The 25,580-nt window shown below is 30.4% G+C and overlaps 1 protein-coding gene across 2 annotated transcripts in view; it reads left to right on the top strand.

Annotated features, from left to right (window-relative positions):
- Positions 1-25,580, top strand: part of LOC117167467 — a 78,266-nt gene that overhangs the window by 45,804 nt on the left and 6,882 nt on the right. The window contains exons 1-4 of one of the 2 annotated variants that reach the window (XM_033352427.1): positions 13,419-13,549; positions 14,208-15,828; positions 17,996-18,246; positions 23,103-23,519. In XM_033352427.1, the coding sequence (XP_033208318.1) occupies positions 14,226-15,828; positions 17,996-18,246; positions 23,103-23,519 (2,271 nt within the window). In that variant the 5' untranslated portion in view covers positions 13,419-13,549; positions 14,208-14,225. Of the gene's footprint in view, positions 1-13,418; positions 13,550-14,207; positions 15,829-17,995; positions 18,247-23,102; positions 23,520-25,580 lie in introns of those variants that run through there. The other variant, XM_033352426.1, reaches the window with a different exon arrangement.

Consider the following 25,580-nt stretch of genomic DNA (forward strand, 5'->3'; position numbering starts at 1 on the left):
TGACTGCACCATATATCTAGTCGGGAGTGGTGCTGACTGAAAACAAATGATTTGGAGCGATTCGCGCGCCATCTGTTGGTCATTCTAAGGACTTATTGAACTGCCCTCGTATATTACAAGAAAAGGAACAGGAAAGTAAAACATTTGTCTGTTATTCAGACGAAATTTAGACTTTTTGTATATTGTATTTTATTGTTGTTTTAATTTCTTATAAGCATTTACAAAAAAAGCGTAACTACAAGCATCTACAGGAATTTACAGATTTTCCAGTCAAAAAGTTTATTTTAGACCTAGGATGACAAATATTTATTGTAAATGATAGCTATTACAACAAAGCCTTGTGTGTCCATATTTAAAACGCCATTACGTTTAAAACTTTTTTGTAAATATATATTTAAAAAAAGCTTCAAACTTAAGTTTTTAATTGTTTATTCACAATATTTGTCTTTTAATATTTTACAATTCCTTTAAAGTTCATAGACGTTTTTTTGTAACAGCAATAATTTACACATCCTAATTTAACATGACCTAATATTCTAAATATTTGTAATTCTTGGTAAAAAAAATTCCTGTATATTCTTGTATTGTTATGGTTTTTTGTTAATTCTTTTAGAAAATTAAAACTAAAATAAAATACAACAATATAAAAAGTACAAAATTCATCCGAATAGTACACTAAAGTTGTATTTCATTGTAATTTTTATTGTATTTTATATTATTTATTTGAAGATTTCTGTAGAAATGATTTGAATTTTTTCTAAAAATGCTTCCCTCTGCTTCAGCATTACGTGTGTTAGATACTGCACATATAGGTATCATTTCCATTTAAACAAATTTTTGCATATATAAAATCTGCTCAATCTATGATTTACAAAAATGTAGGCAAAATTAAAAGACTTTTAATGACATCAAACGCCCAGATTTAAAATGTATAAAATGCTGTTGTTTTCTGTAACGCCTTGTAGGTGCTTACAACAAAAAGAATACAGATATTATAAAAAGTTATATAAATTTTTAAAATATAGAAATTTGCACTTTATTATTTTCTTTTTTACTTTTTTGCAAGAAAAAACCTATTTGTATATAATTATATTTTGTTCAATTTTGTACAAGTTTTAACAAAAAATTACTGTTGTAGAAATTTTGCACTTCATTGTGAAAACATTTTCCATCATGGTGACTGACTTTATTTTTGACCGGGAATTTTAAACATTTTTAGAAGAAAAATCTATCACATCTTTCGAAATATCACAAAGTGGTCCAATAGCATAAGTGCGTAAAAGTTCCAAATTTCGGAAATAAGTATTGTTTACGTTTAGTTTCTTTTGACCTAACTAATGCCTGTAGAAGATTATTCCTGTTCGATTTAACAGTTGGTCCAAATCCATACTAGTATTTTTTAATGTCTATTCTATTAATGATTTAATTTTAATAGAGCGAAGTCGAAAGTACTTTCTTGTTCCTTTCATTGTTGGATGTTTTTAATAGATCGAAAGCACTTTTTCTGTGCGACATAAGAAAGTTTTGCAATTTTTTCTGTGTCAGGTCCGTCGTTTTTTGGGTCTTTCCGACATTATGTCAAGAAGCAGAATTTTATAAATTGATAGAAGTTCATGATCTTTTACAGGTAGGGTAAAGTCAAGGAATTCTAACGGTTAGTAGGTCAAAAATTTGGAACACGTTTAAAATTAGGGAATTTTGTTATGGTTTCGAAAATAGTTGACCGTTCATGATGTATTTATAATGGTTATCAATTGAAAATAAAAAATTTGAATTGCAATAGCTTCTTTCCAATATAGTCTGTTATTTCTTGCAAATAATGAACATTTTTATTAGAAAAAATTTCCAATCGTAAACATAATTTTAGTTACAAGTTTCTACTCACCTGTTAAACCTGGAACTGTCACAAAATTTGTATATCTCTGGAAAAACCTGAAACTGTTTTCGAGAGCTTACTCAATTTAGAAAAAATTGTAATTTAAAAAAAGTATTATAAATTTAACTATAAGAATGTTTTTTTTTAATCGTACAAGTACCTTTTTATAATTGGATTTAACTAGTTAGGTCAAACTGAGTTTTTTCTATTGTTGAATCAATCATTCTTGAAGAATAATTTTAAAAAAATTGTATCTTGTTGAAAAATTGTCTTTTTTTCTTGACTTCAACTGTTTTTTATATAAAATTAAAACCTTTTTAGATTGAAATGTCAACTGTTACGTTTTTCGTTGAGAATTCACGTTTTGCTTGAAAATTCAACTCTTTTGTTAAAAGTTCTTTTTTTGTTGTTAAATTTTTCTCCAAATTTTGGTTAACTTTTAACTCAAAATTTAGCTACATATTCTATTTGTTTTTCAATTTTATTTTTATTGATTTTTTCTTAAAATGTTAGTAATGTGAAGCATTTTAAATTAAGATTTATAACGTTAGTTAAAAATTCTTCGCTTAGGTTGAAAATTTGTCTTTTGATCGAAGATTAATCTTCTTGGTGGAAAATACATTTATTTAGTAGAATATTCAACAATTTGGTTTAAAATGAACATTATCATTGACAATTCTTATTTTTGGTTCACAAAAATTAAACCATTTACAAAAAAATTATTTTTTTTTTGTATAAAGATCATCTTTCTTTGTTAAAAATGCAACTAGTTAAAAAATAATCTTTTTTGGTCAAAGATTGAACTATTTTGTTGAAAATTCTTGTTTATCAAAAATAATACAAAATTTTTATTTTGAAAAATGAATTTTAAGAGAAAATTGAGAAAGATTTCAAATGATTGACTAGAATTTCGAGAAAGAATATTAACAATTTGAAAGCCAAAATTTTTTATTTTACAAGATAAAAAAATGTTCGAAAAAAATTAGATTAAGTTTAAGATATATTTAGAAGTTTTAACAAGATTAAAAAATGATGGACAAATTGTAAGACTTCAAAACAATTTAAAAAAATGTACATTTTTGAAGATTTGGATGCCTGATCTCTTTCTAGATGATATAAATACGTAGTTTATTACCTAGAAAAGCCTATTTACTAGGGAATTTTCGGCGTCTAGGGGAAAACCCTGACGTGCTGGGGAAAAACTGATGTCAGATTCTTGTTCAGCGCCTGAAAATCCATATAGATATCATACTCCGATCTCTCGTACAACCAACTTTTTTATGGGCCTGTGTTATTGAAGAGTGTTGACAAATAAGTATTATAGCAATTATATTTTTTTTATTGAAAAAAAATTTATGTAGTTTCTAATTTATTTGGTATTAGCAAGTAATTATAATTAATTGCTTAATTAAATTAATTAAATTAATTATATTATTTATATTAATTATATTAATTATATTAATTAAATTAATTAAAGAGTTATTACAAAAAACCATTATACCAATTATTTATTTTAATAATCAGTGAAATATGCATTAGCTATGGTATAAATAATTTTAATTGTGATTAAACTGTCATGATAAAAGATTAAAAATTTTTTTGGAATTACTCTTCAATATTTAATCACTAATTACTCACTAATACCAAAAAGATTTAATATTATATTTAGGAATTATTTACACTGCCGTGCAAAAGTTTTGGGCCACCTCTTTTTTTATGACTGAATAAATTCTCTTAATTTTAATTGTACCAGTGCTAAAAAAATTTCTCTTTAAAAGGTTGATTGTTTCCGAAATTCTGTATAAAATAAGTCCAGGGTGAAGCCAATTTGTTTAGTTTTTAAGTAGATATTGCAAAAATGGTGTAGATTTCAATGCTTTCTTAAATTTTTAATAACTTCCGAAATAATCAACATTTTTCAATGGTCTTGGGCTCATTTTGAAGCTATTTTTTCATTGTAACACAACAGCTTATGTGTATTAATTGAAAATAAATTTTTTTTAATTGAAAGAACTTGAAGTTGTGATAAAAGAGATGGACAAATTTGAAATCATTTTATCTGCTAGCAAATCGGAATGAAAGTTAAATAAATATATATTTTGAGGAAATTACATAGAAACTTCATGATTATATGTTTCATATATTAAAAAAAAAACTTTTGTTGGCAAAAATAATATTGCAATTTTTCAACTTTTTTATTACAACTTCAAGTTCTTGCAATTCAAAAAGAAAACTTTTACGATTTATACTCATATATGAGTATAAATCGTAAAAGTTTTCTTTTTGAAAAAGTTTTCTTCTTTTTTTCTTTTTTCTTTTTTTCTTTCTTTTTTTCTTTTTGAATTGCAAAAGCTTGAAATTGTAAAGAAAAAGTTGAAAAATTGCAATATTATTTTTGGCAACAAAAGTTTTTCTTAAATATATGAAATATATAATCATGAAATTTGTATGTATAAGCTGCTGTTTTACAATAAAAAAATAGCTTCAAAATGAGCCCAAGAACATTGAAAAATGTTGATTATCTCAGAAGTTATTGACAATTTAAGAAAGCATTGAAGTTTGCACTATTTTTGCAATATCTACCTAAAAACTAGACAAATTGACTTCACCCTGGACTTATTTTATACAGAATTTCGGAAACGATCAACCTTTTAAAGAGACATTTTTTTAGCTCTGGTATAATTAAAATTCAGAGTTATTTATTTAATCATAGAAAAAGAGGTGCCCTAAAACTTTTGCGGGGCAGTGTACCAATTAGTTTAAATTAAATAAGATATAACAATTCATAAAATTACACATATACAAACCTTCTGGTAAGTGCGTTTTATTTGTGCTTCTAGTAAAATTTAATTTGATATTTACAACCCTGGCGAAACTGGGAAAAAGCAGGGGATAACCGAGAATTTAGTGGGCGAAAATTAATAGACACCCTGAAATAGCTAAAATTTTTGAAATACAATATTCTTCTCTGATTTATTTTCCTTGCTTGAGGTTTAGAGTTGGGTGTATTTACTGTTGGGCATGTTTTATAATTCCTGTAGCAAGCGGTATTATGTAGACATCCTTCCTGTTTTTAATGCGAATGTATGTGTGATAATACCTACATTTAATCTTTACATACCTCTTCAGCTTGCTTTTCATTTCGTCCTTTTCTGGCCTTTCACTTCCCCTGCAGAACCAGCGTAGCTTCGGTAAAAGCGGACAATGCGTACTACGATTTGAATGAGTTTGTTACGCTTAAGTTAGGAAATCCAATCGATGCGAGAAATTGTTTTACACGCTGCCTGCTTTTACGCCACTGAAATTCTCTCAATATTCAATACTATAACTTCATTCAATTCCACAACCTATTTATTGAACAAAATTTTGCCACTATTTCACCGAATTAAATTAACAAATGAGTCTCTTGTACAATAACAATTTTGCATCTTCCCATACTTTCCCACTCCTACCCAGTCCATTTCAAATCAGGCAAGCTCCTACACTTGAAATAGCTGAATCTCTCAGGGCCGAAATATGTTGTTTCTCAGAGGATATTAGCCGATATGTATTTTTTCGATTAAAAAAAAATGTCTCAAAAGTTAGCCTAATTACAATTCTTATTATTTTCTTTTTGATTGTAATAGAGTTCATCGTCTTTTTCGAAATCCGCAAGAAAATTGAAAAAGAGGTTCAAAATTAACAAAATGGTAGCGGTTTTTTTGGAAAAAATACAAATCGATTTTCTCAAAAAAGCCACCTTTAAATTTTTTGCCAATTTTTATTTGAACTTGTGCTTTGATAATGAAGTTACCTTGCTAGTTTGATGCTTGATAAATAACTTTTGTAACCAGAAGAATTATTAAGACAAAAGTTTGCAATTCTAAAAAAGTTATATGAAAAATGTTTCTTATTCTTTTGCGATATTTTTTATAGTTTTCGAGAAAAATTCAAAAATTACATTTTTAGGAAGAAAAAAATGATCCCGGCCTCGAAAACGGTTTCGCCCGCATGATGCTGATAAGATGCCTTTCTGATATTGGTAGAAACCTTTCAAAAATATTTGGAAGAATAAAAAAGGTGGGGTTTTCAAAACATAATATTTTTGATTATTTTCTAAACTGACCAATTTTTGTGACCAGGAGAATTTTTTTCTCCCTATAAATGTGACTTTTAAATTTTTCTCGTAAACTGGAAAATATCGCCAAATAATAGAAGACATTTTTTTATAAAACTTTAGTAGACGTGCAAACTTTTATCTTAATATTTTTTCTGATCGGTGATTGTTTCTAAGAAAAAGTAGAAAATTCGATGATAAGGAAAAAGAATTCTCCTGACTACAAAAGTTATTTAGCAAGCATCAAACTTACAAGATAACTTCATTATCGAAGTGTTCAAACAAAAATTGGCAAGAAATTGAAAGTTGGGTTTTTTGATAAAATCGATTTTGTAGAACCTTTTTAGAATTTTTTTTAAATCGGAAAAATAAGTGTCGCCTAATTTCCTCTGAAAAAACAACAAATGTTGTCCCCGAGACATTCTGCGATTTCAAGTGTGGGGTCCCTGTCTGATTTGAAATGGATTCGGTCTAGAATATTTCATATATTAAATAAAAAAATGCTTGGGGTCCTATTTTTATATATCATATATAACACTTATCTTTATATGAAAATATAAATATATTTCGTAATGCACTATTGTGAAACAGGTATTTTCTACACTTTTACCCTTTGTGTGCGAACTTAATTTTCTATTGAAGCTTTGAATATAAGTAGGAAAATGAATTATTTGCTGGTAAAATGAAGTTTAAAAAAAACTAATTTATGAGAAAAGCACTCCACAGATTTTTTTGTTATACGTATAAAAAACCAAAACAAAAACCTAAGGTATAAGAACGTTCAACTAAGCTTTTTCCTGAAAATGCATTATTGGCAAAACGTATACCTCCATATAACAAACTGTTATCGTTTTTTTTCAATTAAATTTTTTACTTATTTTCAAATGACTAATGACACCCTGTACATTGAATTTACAAATTTAAAGAAAAAATGTTCGAATTTTACAAAATGAAGGTTTTTAAAAAAGGACCCCAGATACGATTTTAATTTTGTGACGATTGCGATGAATTTTAGGTTGAAATTGGTTACCGTGTTAGGTAAAGTTTTTTTTTCTAAAATTGTTGACCAAGTAGTTAAATTTTGAATGAAACAAGATGAATTCTCCACGAAAACGGTAAATTTGATTTTTTACCAAGAAAAAAAAATTGTTTTAAGTAAAAAACAATTGAATTGAACCAAAAACACGAATTTATATCAAAACAGTTGAATCTTCAATCAAAATAGATTCAGTTTTAATCAAAAAGATGCATTTTTAACCAAGAAAGATAAAATTTCTACCAAAAGAGATGAATTTTTAAATCAAAATGACGGATTTTCAATAAAAGTTGACTTTTGAGACCAGAAAGATTTGACAGGTAATATAGAAAACAAGTTTGATCAAAAATGCTGTTTCCAGCCAAAGAGACGAGCTTTATACAAAAAAGGTTAACTTTCAACCAAAAAGATCAATTTTCAACAAAAAGGATGAATTTTCTAAAAAAAAATACATTTTAAACCATACAGTTCATTTTTTAAACTAAAAAAGATTAAGTAAAAAAATGGAATAGTTCCATATTTATTTTCAAAAATGTCTACTAAATTGTTAAATTTTCAAGTCAAAAAGACACATTTCATACAAATCAGTTTTACATAAAATGGTTAATCTTCAACCAGAAAAATAATTTTGAAGAAAGTGGTTCAACTTTATATCAAGGAGTGTTTTTCACCTAAAAAGATATACTTTCAATGAAAAGTATGAGTTGGTATTTCCACCAGGATCGATTTTTAGATTAAATGAAAAACTGTGGTATTTGACCATAAAATACGAATTTTAAGCAAATTACCTGAATCCTAAACTCAAACAGATAAATTTTCAACCAACCAGTTGCATTTTTAACCCGAAAAAAAATTTCGAAAAAAATTAATATTCAATCAAGGCGATTAATTTTTAACCAGTCAGTTGTTGCATTATTAATCCATAAAGATTTTAAAAAAATGTTAAGTTAGAAAACTGGAAATTTTGCTTAAAAATAAACTTAATTTTCCATTGCACACTTCTTAATTTCTGACTACACAAAAAGGGAGCCAGAATACGCAACATTTTAGGCCCTGAAGAAATGACAAAATTGTACTTAATTTATGCACGGTCTCTCAGCAAATTGCTCGCTAAATCTAAATTACTCAAATTTCACAAAAAACTAATGAAATTCTAGTCGAAAGTTGACATGACAAAATGAAAAAGCTCAGGTAATAAAAGAACGTGATTGTGTAACATTTTCAAGTTTGTTAAAGGAATAAGAAGAGTATTGTGAAACTTGTAAATAAGCTACGTCACCTCCAACAACGTAACGTATTTACAAGATATTGCTTCAAAATAGAAAAACTAGAATTATTTACAACCTAATATATTTTACCTTGCTTTATTTACGATAACAATAATCCCGTCTGTGTACACTCATAAAACACCTTGAAATTTGGTCAAAACAACAGTACACCTGATAACGTTGACTCGTTTTATATCGAAAACAATTGTCTAGAAAAGTTCACTAATTTTTATTCCGAGAGTGCGGTTTAGTGTTGAATAGGTCCCGCGTCAGGCGTCGAAATACAAACGGAGGTTCGATTCCACCTAGGCTTTTCCAATTTTTTCCAGAGCAATTTTTTTTTACTTTTCACGCCAATTTTACACTTTCCTGAATAAGTTGTTTTTATTCATTTCGCAACATTCAAAGAATAGAATTTGTACTGAATCTGCAATTTAGGTCCCGCCTCAAATAACCGCATACTTGATCCGGGCCCTCAATTTTCAGACTGGAACTTTGTTCGGCTCAATTTTTTGTATAGCCAGCTTACGAATCCATCGAGGATCGAAAATCTCATCCTTCCCGTATGTACTTAGGTTTATAGAGACTTAAAGCTCTGCTTTCAGAGAAATATACTTGCTTTCTTCCACGCCCAGTTTTATGATTTTTTTAAAAATCTGTCTATCATGTTTAAGAGAAATATTGATAAAAACATATTGCACGACTCGGACTCATGACACTATTGACACTTTTTGACTCTTTTAGACACTTTTTTCAAATGATGCAACTATTTAATTAATTCTTGCTAAAGCGACTATTTTTTTACATTGCCATCAACCATAGTTTCAAACTTTTTCGCTGATTGTCTAAAAAGATATCTGCGATTTTCAAAATCGACATACCCAAAAGTTTCAAGATTTTGAAGACTTCTAATCATTTGAAGCGATTTTGAACAATTTCACGAGATTACAACAAATTCCAAGGAGTTGTACAAAATTTCAACTGATTTCAGGGATTTGAAACGATATTATATCATTTGAAAGCTTTTTAGAGTGTTTAAAAAAAATATTCCAAGATAATTCAAGAGATTTTGATGTATTTCAAAGGATTCATAAGGATTTTACAAATCCTAAGCGATTTTACAGGATCTCCAAGAACTTTAAATATTTACAAAATTTCAAGGGTTTTGACAAATTTCAAGATATTTTGGAACATTCCTAAAAGTTTCAAGATTTCGAAAAATCATGATATTTTAAAAGGTATCAGGATATGAAAAGATTTCACAGATTTGAAGGGATTTTAAAGAGCTTCTAGACAACTTTTGGTGGTAAATGAAATTGAATGCAATTTTAGCTATGACTTCCAGGGAGGAATTTCTAGAGATTCCTATACATTTTTTGGGATTTGGGATTTTCCAAAGGGAATACAAAGTTTCCAAGGAATTTTAAATGATTTCTTGAAGTTTCATAAGTTTTCGAAGATTTTAACGAATTTTACAATTTTGAGGGATTCATAGGATTTTAAAATAAATTGAAAAATTCTTTAAGATTATAAAGATTTTCCATAGATTTCAGGGCATTTAACAAAATTGGTGAATTTTGAAGGAATTTCAGAGGATTTCAACAGAATTCAAGGATTTTTAATAAATTTCAGTTGATTTTAAAGATTTTAAAGAACTTCATAGCTTTTGGGTGGTCATATCGGCAAGTTTATAAACTAAAACTTCAAGGGATTTTAAAATAATTGACCTGATTTTGTAGGGTTTTACGGGATTTCAGATTATTTCAAAGAGTTGGTCATTTTTTCAGGAGATTTGATACAAGTGATTTGATTAATTTCAAGAGATTTTGAAGGGTTTTATGGAGTTTATGGTATTTAAAAGGAATTTAACGAGATTTTCACATTATTAAGAGTTTTCAAAGGTTTTCGTATGATATCAGAAAATTTAAAAGTGTTAAAAAAATATGCTGGATATCAGTATTATTTAAAAATTAAATGTTAAGGAACTTCTGCGGATTTCTATTGATTTAAGGAATTTGAGATATTTTAAGGGATTTTACCAGATTTAAGGGATTCACAGGATTTCAAAAGAAATGATAAAATTTCGAAGGTATTTTGATTGATTTCGAGGGATTTTAAGGTACTTAAAAGGATATACGAGTGTTACAGAAATCTCAGAGTTTTAGTAGATTTCAAGGGGTTTTAGAGTATTTAAATTGATTTCAATGCTTTAAGGGTATTTTAAATGATTTGAAAGGATTTTATTAGATTAAAAAAATACTTAATCCCTTGGTGTAATATTTTAAAAATTGTATGGTACAAGGTTCCTGCTATTTTTCAAAATTTATGCTATGGATCGTCCAAAAAATACTTAATGCTTTTATTGGAGGGATAGAGGGGGGGGGGGGTTAGAAAAAATCGTTGCCTATTTTTTGAACTGCCCTCTACCGAGGCCTGATATTTTCGCTCAATTTTTGCCTTAACAATTACCACTAATTCAACATACGCACAGTATTATTATTAATGTAACAGTATTACAATGAAATTAGACAGGGTCAAGCTTCCCCTTCAGGAAATAGGTACCTGATAAGAAAGAAACTATGTACAAAGTCATATTTTGTATTTACTTATTACGAACAATAAAGATTTTATTAAAACGGAAATGAAGCCTGATATTACCCAAGAAAAGAATGTAGAGAAATATCTTCATAGCGCCACATTGGCGGGATTCATTGATTGAATTCCCTATTATTTTTCAGATTTCTCTGATTATGTGTATTTTTGTGTGGCCCATCAGTGTAGATGGAGGTAGACCCATGGATGCATGGAGTATAGTCCATGATACGTATGCATGTGGGGTGCTATATAGTTATAGAGTATAGTGCTACACTGCGGTGGGATCGATTCGGCTGGAGGTGGAGCCCCCATCCCCATTTACAAGCTCCAATATACACCCCCGCAGCACTCCGTTCGTCTCCTTCGCACCCGAGCAAAATATCCGGAGGTTGCTTCCTTCGTTCACTCGCTCGTTGGTTCGTTTTAATCTTCGCCATGCTCGCGTCTCCTTTGCTTAGCTTCTACTTCTCCTTCGCGCAACGGAAAAGAAGAATTCTTTGCTTACGTTCCTATCCCTCCACAACCCCCACCCACAATCTTCACCCTCTTTTGTGTGTTTCGGATAATGAAAAGCAAGAAGAATGACACTAGGTTCATGTCTTCGCCTTTTAAGTACTAGTGGCAATCTTCTAAAAATGTTCTCGGATTAGTTCAGATTTCAAGAATCTGAACTTTCAGTTCATAGATTTCATTCTACCTGACAGAATTTGTCATCAGATATTTCCTCAGTCCAACAAATAAATGACAAAAATTCACATCTCACACGTAAACACCCCTGGACTTCATACACATCAAAAAACAAACTTCCCTGTTCATTTTTCATATCGTCATGGCAACTTATTTGGAATCGATTCTGCAAAGTGGGGAACTGCATTGCTGCAGTCAGTTTATGACGCACGCAATATGGTGATGTCATCCCGATCGAAAGTAATGAATCCCTCAATGACGAAAAACATTTCAAATCATTCTAACAGTTGCTCAACCCTAGTTTGTTTCACCAGAGTTATGAGGGCCCTTTAGAACTCAAAAGAACGAAGGACGAATTTCTAAACAAACTATTAAATTCGTCCCCTAACAATGCTGAATTTCGGAATTAACGATACGCTGATGTGTTTACGACAGTGGTTGAGTGGGAGGGTTGTTGGGTGGTACATTCCACAGCTTCCAGGGAGGTCACTGTAAGCGAGACGCTGCATTATATTGTGTGCTCTCTCGCTCTTATTATGCCAAGGCGACCTGTAGTACGAGGATACGGCGTGCGGTAGATGCACTGCCATGGTGTTGACTCGAATCACATATTGGTGTAACATCTCCTACGCGCTTACACCAACTCACCAGCACCTCCACCCCACGATAGACGATCTTCACTACAGGTCTCGCGATCCTACAAAACGCTAAACTACCGACTGCTATGGTCTATAGCTATATAGTATGTATCCCATAGTAGCCTGCGCAGACGGGTTATGAGAAAGCCCAATAGCTAGTCTCTCAGATCCTCCAACCTTTTCCAGAAACCAGAAAGCACGACGAACTCGCAATTGCAATATTCCTCCCGCTGACGCCGTCCCCATCGTAAAACCTCCCGCTTTGATCTTTTTTCTTCAATCCTACTCATCTACTCATGAGAAATCTCCAAGATTTTGTCTTATTTGGCTGTAAGAGGTCAAAAGTTCCTTATGATGACCCAGTCAATCATCAACATCATCAACGGACGCCAGCTGCACTCTCCTTCCCAGGGCGGGATGATCGATAGCCTCCGTCTCCGGTGACCCCTTTTCGTTTGGGGAGTGGAGTTGGCTGACTGAATTTTTTCTATTATGAAAAAAAGGAAGATGAGTCCTTCTGTTTCGAGCGAGCTGCGGCGACAATTGCGATAGTCGCGGTACCATGTCGCGCAGGCGCCGCTCTCTCGTTCGTTGAACCGTCCGAGAGAGGCAAAAGAGTGTGGTGGTTCCTCGATTTCGCGCGGCAACTTCGACGCCAACGCCGTGCCCGAGGTCTACCGATCACCCACGAACGCCCACGAGCCACCTCCAAGAGTCCAAGCCAGGACGCTCATTCCCCGCGTGCGTCGGGCACTCTGCTCACTCTGCTGTGAGCTGGTGAACGCGAGACACGCGCCCCGTCGTCGATCCTCTCGAATCGAGTATTTTCGAACACCCAGCCAGATCAGGACATCTAGACTATTTTCACCTAGTTCGCACAGACCTAGGCTCTGCCACCAGGTTCAAAACCCATTACCCACTTTGCAGTTTTCACCAACGCGCCGTTATCGTCTCGTGTTTGCACGATTCCTTGTCTCTCTCTATCTCTCCTGAGCTATCAATTCTCAGTTCCCTAATCAGTCTCACTCCTTGTCCTTTAGGATCAATTCTTCAATATCTTATCGAACTATTTTAAGTTTTGACTTTTCCTCCCATGACAAAATACCCTGATTTCTAAAAGTACCAGAGAGTTAGCTACAAAGTCTATCGATGTCGTCAATGTTGAACCCGGTCTCCTCGAGCCGGACCAGCAGATGGCTAATGGATCCTAGGGTCGATCAAACCCGCGGCGAGAAAGGAGGCTGGAGTTGCGAAACAACGTAAATCATCCTCAAGGCTTTTTTTTACTGACCCAGTGAGAAAAGAGGATATCTATTGGATTCCAAATCCCAAAATTCCGAGAAACAAGGGAAGGTAAAGACACCCATTCTCACAGCTTTCGGTTGTTGTGCGACATTTGCTTAGTGAACGAGAGATCCGCGCATAGTAACAGGAAGTCCATTTTCTTTCTTTTAGGGTTGAATCAATAATTCAGTAAATGCAATCCCTGAATTAAAGTGCATTTTACACTCTTATACATTTAATCTCATTTGCTAATGATTCCCTTTAAATTCTGATAGACTCTTCTGCTAAAGACTCTTTTTCAGAAATATATTGTTTATCTTTTGCCATGAAGACCCTATGTTTACTAAAAAATTGATTTTTCTGCATGCTTTCTTTCTCACCCTTGCTCTCTCTCTCTCGCTGTCTCTCGTGCGCGGTACCATTGGGCGCGCGGCTTATTGATCCCTCCGTCCTCGTTGCGTATGATATTTCAGAACGATGCAGAGAAAGAGAGAGAGAGAGAAAGGAAGGAACTGGAGATGAAGAGATTGCGAGACGAAGTAAAAAAAGACAAGCGTCTCTACTCATCGACTATGATTTATTGATAGACAAGATGCTAGGTCCGTGTGAAGAACACTTGACAATTGATCATAAGATTCTCATAAAATCACTTTCTGATACTTATTTCATGATTGCGAGGTATAATTGCTCGAAAGATTTGCTTGACTTGTTTATTTTTTCGCTTCAGACGGCAGAAACGACCGAGATGGAATCGCCTTTGGCCCAGGACAGTGTCATCGTGGCCCAAGAGGATTCCACCTCAGTGGAACCAGGAGCAAGAGAAGTCATGTCAACGCCTCCAAGTGTCACCGATGACGCCCCCTTACCTTCTGGAAACTCTCAGGAGTTAAACTGCCATAACGAAACGTCCCAAAATCCTTCGAGAATGGGATCATCCGCGACGAAAACTCTTGGGATTAGTCAAGAAGAAAATTCCAATGAAACTAAAGCGGACAATGATTTGAACAATCCGAGACCTGTGTGCAAAGACTGCGAGGGAGATGCTTCGAAAGAGAGCAACTCACTGCCAGTCTCCAGGAAGAGGCCAGCTACCGACTTCCTTCCGATAAACGCCGAGATTAAGAAGATTGGTGTCGAGATATCAGAGGAGCAAGCTCAGCAACTGAAGAACGAGGTCAGGAGGCTCTCGCCTATACACGTTAGTCTTCGAGAACGAACATTGGGTGAGATTTCTCTGATTTCGGAACCGCGGATCTTCGTAGAGCAGGATAGGTTTCCGAATAAAGAGGATGGAGAGCTTTCGAATTCGGCAAGCGAGGATGAAACCCTTGAAACTGATGGTACCAAGCAAGAGGACTGTAAAGGAAGTTCGGGGCAATTGGGGGATGAATCGCGAGTGGGTTGTTGTGATGCAGTGGATGGAGCAAGTGTTGATAAGCAATCAGTTCCAACGGCAGAAAGTGGAGAAAATGCTTCGGAACATAAAGCAATGGTTTTTGTCCTTTCGAGGGTGGACCGATCCGAGAACTCAAAAGTGGGTGGTGCCAGTAAAGTTTGTGATGATTTAGAAGAGAGTGATATCTTAGAGAAAAAAGTGGATAGTGAAGAAAGGGAACAGGAACTACATGGAGAACCGAAGAATTCTTCCAGGACATTGACTCTCGGCAGTTGCTCTCATCTTGAGAATCGAGTCACGGCAAGGAGTGATATATTTACAGTAGAGAAAATGAATAAGAATGAGGAATTGAGTGTAGGTTTCGCGTCGCCGAGGAAATTGGTACAGATTTTTGAGAAGAATAAGGAGTTCCAGGGAGTGTCGAAAGCGGTGATTCAGAAGATTGAGGACCATGAGGAACTTGTTTTTGCGAGTGCGACACTTGGGTTGGATGAGATCCATCCTGAGGAAGTCGGTCAGAATTCGTTGGGATTGGAAAATATTGGGGCGTCCTTTCAATCCCAGGAGTCGCATGATACTGAAGAAACGGAGACTGGGTCGGATAGTTCGGAAGTTACAACGTCGATGACGAAAGTTCGATTTGAGGATGGCGATCATGCTATTGCTGATCAGATTCGTTGCTCGGAAAATGAGCCGCTGATTTGCGATGACATTCCGCCGGAGATTATGACAAGGCTGGAGCCGGAAAGGCCGGAAGCCTTCACTGAAGACTCGGCTGAGAGTCTTGCACTTGCAGCAGGTTCGAGGGACGAGGTCAGATCGGATGGCAGCGATTCTGGACTTGGTAGCGAGATTCCTGGAGATCCTGGACCTGTTCCTGCTCCTGAAAGTGATTCCGAAACTTCTTTCCTTGACAGGATACCTGATGAGATACTCTCAGACAAGGATAAAGGTGAGAAACTATTTTTTTAACTTTTTTATTTTTTTATTATGTTGTAGGAAAATCAATTTGAAGTATCGCTTTATCTAATTTAGGACAGAAAACAATCAATATTTTAATCATGTCAATATTTTTTATTACTGAAAAATATTTTTTGATCTTTTTTAGAAGTAGCCTTGTATTACTGGATTTAACTATTCTGATGAAAATTTATATTTTTTGGCTGAAAATAAAATTTTGTTGTTGAAAATTGTATTTTCTTCTTGAGAATTGAAATGTTTTGAAGAAAAATCGTGTTTTTAATTTTAAAATACAACAACTTGGTTGGAAATTCAACTGTTTTTGTACAAAATTTAACTATGGTGGAAAATTAACTTTTTTCTTAAAAACTCAAATTTTTTGGTTGAAAATACAACTGTTTTGTGAAAAATTTCTCTTTTTAGCTTGAAAGTTTAACATTTTGATTTACATTTTTTCTCTTTCTAGCCTCGAAAATTTGTCTTGGTAAAAAATTAACCTTTTTTGTTGAAAGTACTTATTTAAATTAAAAATTCATCGTTTTTAGTAGAAATGTCATATTTTTTAGTTACAAACGCAACATCGAAAATTGAGCTTCGTATCCTTTTTTTATGAAAATTAATTTTTTTTAACTGAAAATTGAATGATTCTATTTTTTGGTCGAAAATTTATATTTTTTAATAAAAATTCCAATTTTTGCTTGAAAATTCGTGTATTTTGATCAAAATTCAAGGTTTTGCTTAAACTTTACTTTTTTTACTTAACATTGTCATCTTTTTTTTAGTTGAAATATGAACTAATACATTTGTTGTTGAAAATTCATCTTTTTTAGTTGAAAATTCAACTAATTGATTGAAAGTTGAATTACTTGGTAAAAAATTAATTTTTGTTTAAAGTTTCATCATTTTAATGAAAATTTCATCGCTTTGGCAGAAAATTAATCTTTTTGGTTGGAAATTAATTTTTTTGCTTAAAAATTCAACAGTTAGGTTAAAAAAATTTCTCTCTCTTCACTGGAAAATATTTCTTCGTTGAATATGCATATTTTTTGCTTGAATTAAATTGCTTTATTTGAAATGAAGATCTTTTTTTGGTTAAAATATCAACTATTATATTTTTCGTTAAGAATTAATCTTTTTGGGTTAAGATTCATCATTTTTATTAAAAATTGTTCTCTTTGTTTAAAAATTCATCTATTCTTTGAAAACCGGTCTTTTTGTTGGCTGAAAATCAAGTTTTCGTACTGAAATTTGATTATTCCTGTTAATATTTTAAATATTATTCTGAAAATTCGTTTTCTTTGGGGTTGAAAATTAAGTGTTTCAACTGAAAATGTATACATTCAATTTTTTGTTGAAATTCATCTGCTGCAGGTGAAGATTTATGTATTTTGTTTAAAATTAAAAACTAAATTTTAAGTATAAAAAAGTGGAATAAAAATATCTTTTAATTATTATTTAAATTCATGGATTTCTGGGACAAATTCAAGAAATTACTTAGTTTATTAATATTCTTTATTTCAAACCTTTATCAATTAAATATATTAATTGAGTCAAAGCTACTTTTTTTCAAGTGAAAAAAACAGTTATTTAATTTTACATATTAACAGCACTATTTTTACACAATTAGATATTTAAAAAGACTGAAAGAAAACATTATTTATATTAAACTCGTGAAATTTTATACATGCTCCGACTGGATTGTTTAAAAAAAAAAACGAAATACTTGAACGGCGCCCTACTATGAAAAATGTTACCTGTAAAATACCTGGAACTGTCGGGGAATTATTTCCAGGTTTTGACTAGACAATCTGATAACTTAATTCAGTTTAGATTAGTCACAACTGTTTGCTTCAATATTGATTTTTCAAAAACGTTGGAATTACGTTGCAAATTCTTGATGCTGATAGTGCTTCTTTTATTATATAATTTGAAAATTTTTTAATATAAAATAAATCATTATTTCAATTTGAAGTAAAATCGTAATTTTGTTTATGTCTAACTTGAAGGATTTTGGCCCTTTGCAAAATTAAAGGGCGAAATTGTTCTCATGGACAAATTCCAAGCTCATCAAGTGGAATTGTTTTTCTATCGATTTATTCGCACATCGATTATTAGCACGCGATACCTCAGAACAGATAATTAGAATTCTTTTTTTCCAGCTGTAAATCAACTGGAAACCTTCGCCCCAACCATAAGCGGCCAGTGCACACCGCAATCGTCTCTTCCAACTTTTCGAAGTCCTCCAAAGAGTAATCTAAAACGTAGATTAGTAGACTGTATGGAGGGTGAACCAAACGTAAAAAGAATAAACACTGATGAACCAATGAAAAAGAAACGCAACATCCAATTTGATGCTGTTACTGTATATTACTTTCCCAGAGCACAAGGATTCACCTGTGTACCTTCACAGGTTAGTTCAAAAATAGAGATTCCTATATTATTAAGGTTGTTGCTCCTTGAGCGGAAATCAAGGCAAGGTAAGAGGGAATTTTATCGGTTTATGAAAGCAGGTCAACAAATTTACAATAAGATAAAAGCTTCCAAGAGACGGGCATTTTGAAAAGTTAGCAAAAATCAGAGAATTTTAAGTCTATACCTATTTCTGAATTGTCTTCAATTCTTTTGAAATATTTCAGGATATTTTTTAAGATTTCCAGAAATTATTAATAGATTTCAATAATTGGAAGGGATTGTTTTTAAATTTTAGCTTATTTTTAAAACTTTTAAGGCATTTTAAGGAGCTTTTAATTTGAAATATTTTAAGGAATTTTGTATTATTTTAATTAGTTTGAAGGTATTTAAAGCGTTTAAAATATTTTAGGGCTAATAATTTTCGAGAGTTTTGGAAGATATAGAACGATTTTACAAGACCTGTAAGGTTTTGTAATATTCTAAAAGATTTCACAGGATTTTATCAGATTTCCGAGGATTTCGATGATTTTCGAGCTTTTGAAAGCTCTTAATGTATTTTAATACATTTCCTATAAGGTTTTATGATATTTTAAAAGATTTCACGAGATTTAGTAAGGTTTTGGAGGATTTCAATGATTGAAAGGGGTTCTTTAAGCCTTTAAAAATCGTTGACTTTCCAACAATTCGATTTTGAACCAAATATTAAAAATTTGAACCAAAAACCGGAAATTCGTTGAGACCGGGAAAATCTGGAAAATAACAGTGAATTTATTTTTTCATCGGAAATTTTACAAATTTGAGAAGAAAAATCTGTCGCCAGATCGGTTTTAGCCATTTTTAAAATAATCAGTAGAATTTGTTTCTTCTTTGATTATGATATCATTCAGTGTATAGTTCTCCATTCGATAATATTTTACTTAACAAAATTTTACATTTTTTATTTTTATTTTAAAACGTACATTTCTAGTTTAAGAATTTAAAAATGCAGTCTTGGAGGCCTTAAACACATGCAAATGAAAAGCATTTGAAATAAAATTTTTTTGATACAATTGTTTTATTATTTAATCAACTGTAAATATAACTAAATTCATTATTTAAAAAATTGAACTCCACTTAAAGTAAACTTAAACTCCACTTAAAGCGGACAGTAATTGATTTCTTAAGATAATTCTAAATCCGTTCAAAATTTAAGAATTTTTAATCCATTCAATTAAAAATTTTTAATTCAGAAAAAAATAACTATTTAATATTTAGCAATAGTTTACTGTTAATTTAACACGAGTAAATTAATATCAAATATTTAAAAGTAAACAATTTCAAACTGAAGTGTTTGACATAGAAAGCCTTGAATCGTTAAAATTTTGAAGCGCTTTCAAATTTTAAACGTTACAATTTTAATTTTTCTATTTAAAAAATGTTTATTTTGTAAGTGAATTTGTTGAACTTTGATGTATAAATAAAAATTGAACACTTAGTATTTGTAGAAAAAGTTTGAAATTATATCTAAAATAGTTTAAACAATGTATATGTTCCTACATAATCCGGCTATTCGTACCAAAATTTCGGTGCAAATAGCCACAACCTTAGTTAAAACAAAATTTAGATTTAAAATAAATCGAATTTTTCCTATCATTTAACAAAAATCCTGCAAATCGAAAAAAAAACATGAAAAATCATTTTCAATTTTCCTATGAATCTTAACAAAATGTTCTTATTCTTTTAAAATCTTTCACAATTCTTAAAAAGCTTCTAAATTTTTTGTTTGAAATCCGCAAAAATCTACATTTTGTTTTAAATGAGGCTGTTGCTATTCGCATCGAAATTTCGGTACGAATAGTCGAATTTTGTTTATACAAACACACTTCGTTTAAATTATTTAAAATAATTTCAGATTTTTAATTAATATTGAATCCTTTCCTAACTTAACCCGTTAACGACGAAAGCTATTTTTATACATATGTTTTTTCTTCCAAAATGGCGGACAAAATGCAAAAATGTCCCAAAAACTGGTGTTTCCATCATCTTTGTATTTCTCAAAAACTTGAAAGTTAAAAAAAAGTTCCATGGAATAAAAATGTCTTGAAATTAACCATAGAGACATTTTTAATCTATGGAACTTTTTTTGAAACTTTGAAGCCTGTGAGAAAAACAACGATGATGGAAAAAAAAACAGTTTTCGGGACATTTTTGCATTTTGTTCAGCATTTTGGAAGAAAAAACATATGTATAAAAATTTTCTGTTAAAGTAAAAGAATTTTGTGCACCGATGGTTGAAGAAATTTTAAGATGTTAACACGTTTTATGCCTGAAAAAAATTATAAAAATAAAAAATCAAACATTTTTCACTATTTTTGTATGTAAAAACCGCCTTCTTTAATTTTGAAGTCAAAATATTCGAATTTTGACGACGGATTCGAATTTAGCTTACCCAAAAACACAAGGAACAGTACTTTAATCTATTTATTGTTTTGTCATACCCATAAATTTTGCGGTCAAACTCATGTTATAAAATTGATAGCTTTCATCGTTAATGGGATAAAATAACTCAAATGTTTTACAAATAATAAGCAAGGTTTTCTAAAGATGGTTGGAAAAATTCGATTAATTTTAAAAGATATTTATAAGTCCTGAAAAAAATTAAAACAACTTCTAGATTTCTCAAGATTTTGAAATAAAATTTTGAGCGAGTCAATTTGTGGTTTATTTTTTATTACTTCAAATGGAAACATTTTTATCTTTAGAGTTCGGTTTTTTTAATTTAATTGTCCGTGAAAAATGTTTGCGAACTGGGAAAAAACCAAGACATGACTGGGAATTTTTTCTTCGATGAAAACGACCACCTTGATAAACTTTCAATCAAAAATAGTTATTAATTAATATTATGATATAATATATAATATATTATATTATTAATTAATACTAATTCAGTTCGCACTTATAAATGGAAACGAGAAAAAGAGGGGAATAGGGAAAAGACTAGGAATCCAGTAAAATTCATGTTTTCATTATTTAAATAGTTTTGCTCAATTTAAAAAAGTGATTTCTATTGTATCTTCTGTCGTAGAGCATGATTTTATTAGGTTATGGATTCATTTATTTATTTAAAAATTCAACTACTTTGTTAAAATTTAAACTCATTTATTAAAAATTAATTTTTTTGTTGAAAATTCATCTCTGCTTAAAAAATGTAAATACTTTGTTGAAAATCAATTTTTTTATCTAAAAATTTAATTATTTCAATAAAAAATTGAACTATTTTGCTGAAAATACGTCTTTTTGTGACTAATTAGATTTTAAAGAAAAAATTGAACTTCTATTTTTGGTTGGAAATTTACTTTCCCTCTCTTTTTACCATTGTTTGGCAGTATATTTTTTAATTGTAAATCTTTTTCGTGGTTTTTTAGCTTCAACAATTTATTAATAAGAGAATATATTTCTGTTCGATCTTAAATTAAAAGTGTATATTTTTTTCCATACATTTCAAATATTTGGCTGAACTTAACAGTTTTTACTTAAAAATTCAACTATTTGTTTCAAAATTTATGTACTTCGTGAAAAATTCGTCACTTTTATAGAAAATTAATCTTTATGGTTGAAAATTGCTCTTTTTCTTATAAATTTCAACCATCCGAGTTGAAGATTCATCGTATTAGTTGAAAATTAATTTCTTCAACTGAAAAGTAAACTGTTCCATTTTTAGTTGAAAATTGATCTTTCGTAGTTCAAAATTTAATCAGTCTAAACATTCTTGTCGGTTGAAAATTCAAGTATTCCAGTTAAAAATTTAGCATTTTATTTGAAAAATCATTTTTAAGGTTGCAAATAAAATTTCTTGTTTAAAAGTTAAACTTTTTTGCTAAAAATTATCATTATTTTCTTTGAAGATTCATAATTTTAATAAAAAAAGTTTCTTGTATTGAAAATGAGCTATTTGATTGAAAATCGTTTTTCTTTGGATAAAAAGGATTTTTTCCGAACACTTAACTTTTTGTTGAAAATTTGTTTTCTTTTTTATTGAAATTTTTTGTTTGTCAACTGAAAATTCAAATTCATTTTTTCACTAAAAATGAAGTTATTCAATTTTTGGTGAAAAATTTATCTTTTTTAGTTGAATCGTCACCTTTTTTGTTAGAAATTAATCTTCTTGGTTAAAAATTCATCTTTTTGGTCTAAAGTTTAATTATTCAATTTAAATCATTGTCACATTAGTTGAATATTTCATACGTCTTAGTTAAAAATTCATCTGTTTCGTTGAACATTGAATTTTTCAACCTAAAATTTAATTATTTCAGTTTTGGTTGACAATTTATCTTTTTTTAGTAAAAATAAATTTTTGGTTAGTTTGAAAATTCAACTATTTCATTTGAAGATTCATCATTTTGATTCAAAATTTATGAGTTAGGTTGAAAATGAATGTTATTAACTAAAAATATAACTATTAGGTTGAAAATGTGTCTCCTTTAATTAAAAAATTCAACTATTTCTTTAGAAAAAATAAAGTTTTTTTTTTGTTTCTTGATCAATTGTATTTTTTGGTAGAAAATTAATCATGTTTTTTGAAAATTCATCTTGGTGGTTGGAAATTTACCTTTTGGGCTTAAAATTCAATTATTACAACTAATTTTTCTACTTCAAAGTTTGACTTTTCCATTTTTGTTGAAAATGGATCATTTTTATGTGGAAAATTCAAGTATTTGTTTCAAAAATCAGTTATTTTGAAATGTTTCGCTCTCTTCTGTTACAAGGATGTTTAAAAAAAACTCGACCGGGAATTTGGAATCGTTCTCTGAATCGCCAGCCTGTCCGAGGCTTGAACTTTATTATATTAAATAATGAACACACTCTATTTTCCAGGGTGGTAGCACTCTCGGAATGAGCGCCACTCACACTCACGCCGAGAGATTTTCGTTAACGGAACACGCGACTGAACAAAGGCGACTTCATCGAGCAAGATTGGCACAATTGCGGACCGAGCGTGCCGCGAATTGCGTGACGGAAGCTGCTTCGAGTTCGGAGGATCCTAGTGACGATACCGACGAGGAACCCAGTGATCCCGAGGAACTTGATATCGACAGCTACTATTTTTTGCAGCCAGTGCCGACCTGGCAGAGGAGGGCACTTCTCAGATCAGCTGGCGTTCGACGAATAGAGGCAGCGGAAAAGGACGAGTGTCGAGACATTCGGGCGAGTCGGGAACATTGTGGCTGTGGATGCAAGGGCTACTGCGATCCAGAAAGCTGTCCCTGTAGTAGAGCCAATGTCAAGTGCCAGGTTAGATATTTTCAATTGTCAGCTCTCAATTATTCTCAGGGTGTCCAGCGATCTTGAAAACCTGGAAATCTCCTTGAATTTCTCGCGAGAACCTTGAATTTTTAATTTTTGTTTTGCCAAAGGTTTTGCAAAAGGTTAAAAAATAATTTTTAAGATTTCCAAATATTTCCACATTTTTCAAAGCTTTTAATATTAAAAAACTTGTAAATATTCAAAATATTCAATTATACGAAGATTTTAAAGCTTTTAGAAGATTTAAAGAATTTTAAATTTTAACCAGATGTCAAAGATGTCAAAATATTTCAAAGATTTTAAACGATTTTAAAAGGTTTTAGAAGATTTCACAAAGATTTTTAATGTTCTAGGTACGCTATTCATTTTTTTTATTGAAAATTTCTCTTTTTATGTTGAAAATTAATTTTTTTAAAATACATCTCGTTTGTTGGAAATGTAACTATTTCGCTGAAAATTCGTCTTTTTTAAATGATTTTTTAAAACTGAAAATTTAACTAATCCAAGTTAAATCTTTAATCATTTTAGTTGAAAATCCAACTATTTGCTTAAAATTTAAACTCTTTTGTTAAAAATCAATTTGTTTGTTTGTTGAAGATTCATCATTATAACGGAAAATTTGCTTCTTTGGATAATAATTAATTTTTTAAACTGAAAACTGAACCCTTTTGTTGAAAATGAATTTTTTAAACTGAAAATGCAACCTGTCTAGTTAAATATTTTTAATTAATACAAAATGTTTCAGAAGATTTCAAGAATTTCATAGGTTTCAAAAAGGTTAGATTACACTTGATTTGTTAAAGATTTTAAATAATTTTAAAAGGTTTCAATAAATTTGAGATTTTAAAAGATTCCAATGATTTCAAACGAACACAAAAGCTTTCACAAACAAAGATTAAAGAAATATGTCAGAAATATTTTAAAGATTTCAAAATATTTCAAAACATTTAACAAAGATTGAAATGATTTCAAATATTTTATTGATGTCAAATGAATAAAAAAGATTTTATAAAAATTTCATAAAGATTTCAAATTCGTATTAAATTTTTCAAAAGATCTCACAAAGGTTTTAAGACTTTCTGAAGATTTCAAGGATTCTAAATAGTTTTAAAAGAATTTTAAACAGTAAATCTGATTTCCATGTTTTCAGAATATTTCAAAGTTTTGCAATGATTTCAAATTTTTTTAGAATATTTCAAAAGATTTCACAAACGTTTCAAATATTCCAGCGATTTTTTAAATAAATACAAAAGATGTAGGAAAGATTTCACAAGCGTTTTAAAGAATTTATAAGGATTTCAAAATATTTCATGAATTTAACCATTTTTAAAAGATACCGAAGATTTTAGATAATTTCGAAAGGTTTTAAACAATTTCAAAAGGTTTCAATAAATTTGAGATTTCAATGATTTTAAACGAACACAAAAAGCTTTCACACACAAAGATTAAAGAAAGATTCCAGAAATATTTGAAAGATTTTATAAAGATTTTAAAATATTTTAAAAAATTTAACAAAGATTGAAAGTATTTCAAAGATTTTACCAAAATGTTAAAATATTGCAACAGATATTACCAAGATTTCAAATATTTTAATGATTTCAAATAAATAAAATCGATTGTATGAAAAATAATACTTAACATTTCAAATATTTTCAACGATTTCAGATTTGTTTAGGAGATTTCACAAAGATTTTAAATATTTGAATGATTTCAAACGAATACAAAAGATTTCATAAATAGTTCAAATTCAAAGATTTCAGAAACATTCTAAAGGTTTTAAATGATTTCAAATTTTTATTAAAATTTTTAAAAATACTTCACAAAGATTTGAAGAATTTCAGAAAATTTCAAGGATTTTAGATAATTTGAAATTCAAATTTTTTAAGAATATTTCAAAACATTACACAAACGTTTCAAATATTCCAGAGATTCGAAAAAAATACAAAAGATATAGGAAAGATTTCACAAACTTTTTAAAGGATTTTTAAGGATTTCAAAAGATTTCAAGAATTTAACAAATTTTAAAAGATACCGAAGATTTTACATTAT

The sequence above is a fragment of the Belonocnema kinseyi genome, chromosome 2 (genome assembly GCF_010883055.1).
Source record: "Belonocnema kinseyi isolate 2016_QV_RU_SX_M_011 chromosome 2, B_treatae_v1, whole genome shotgun sequence".
Taxonomy (NCBI): domain Eukaryota; kingdom Metazoa; phylum Arthropoda; class Insecta; order Hymenoptera; family Cynipidae; genus Belonocnema; species Belonocnema kinseyi.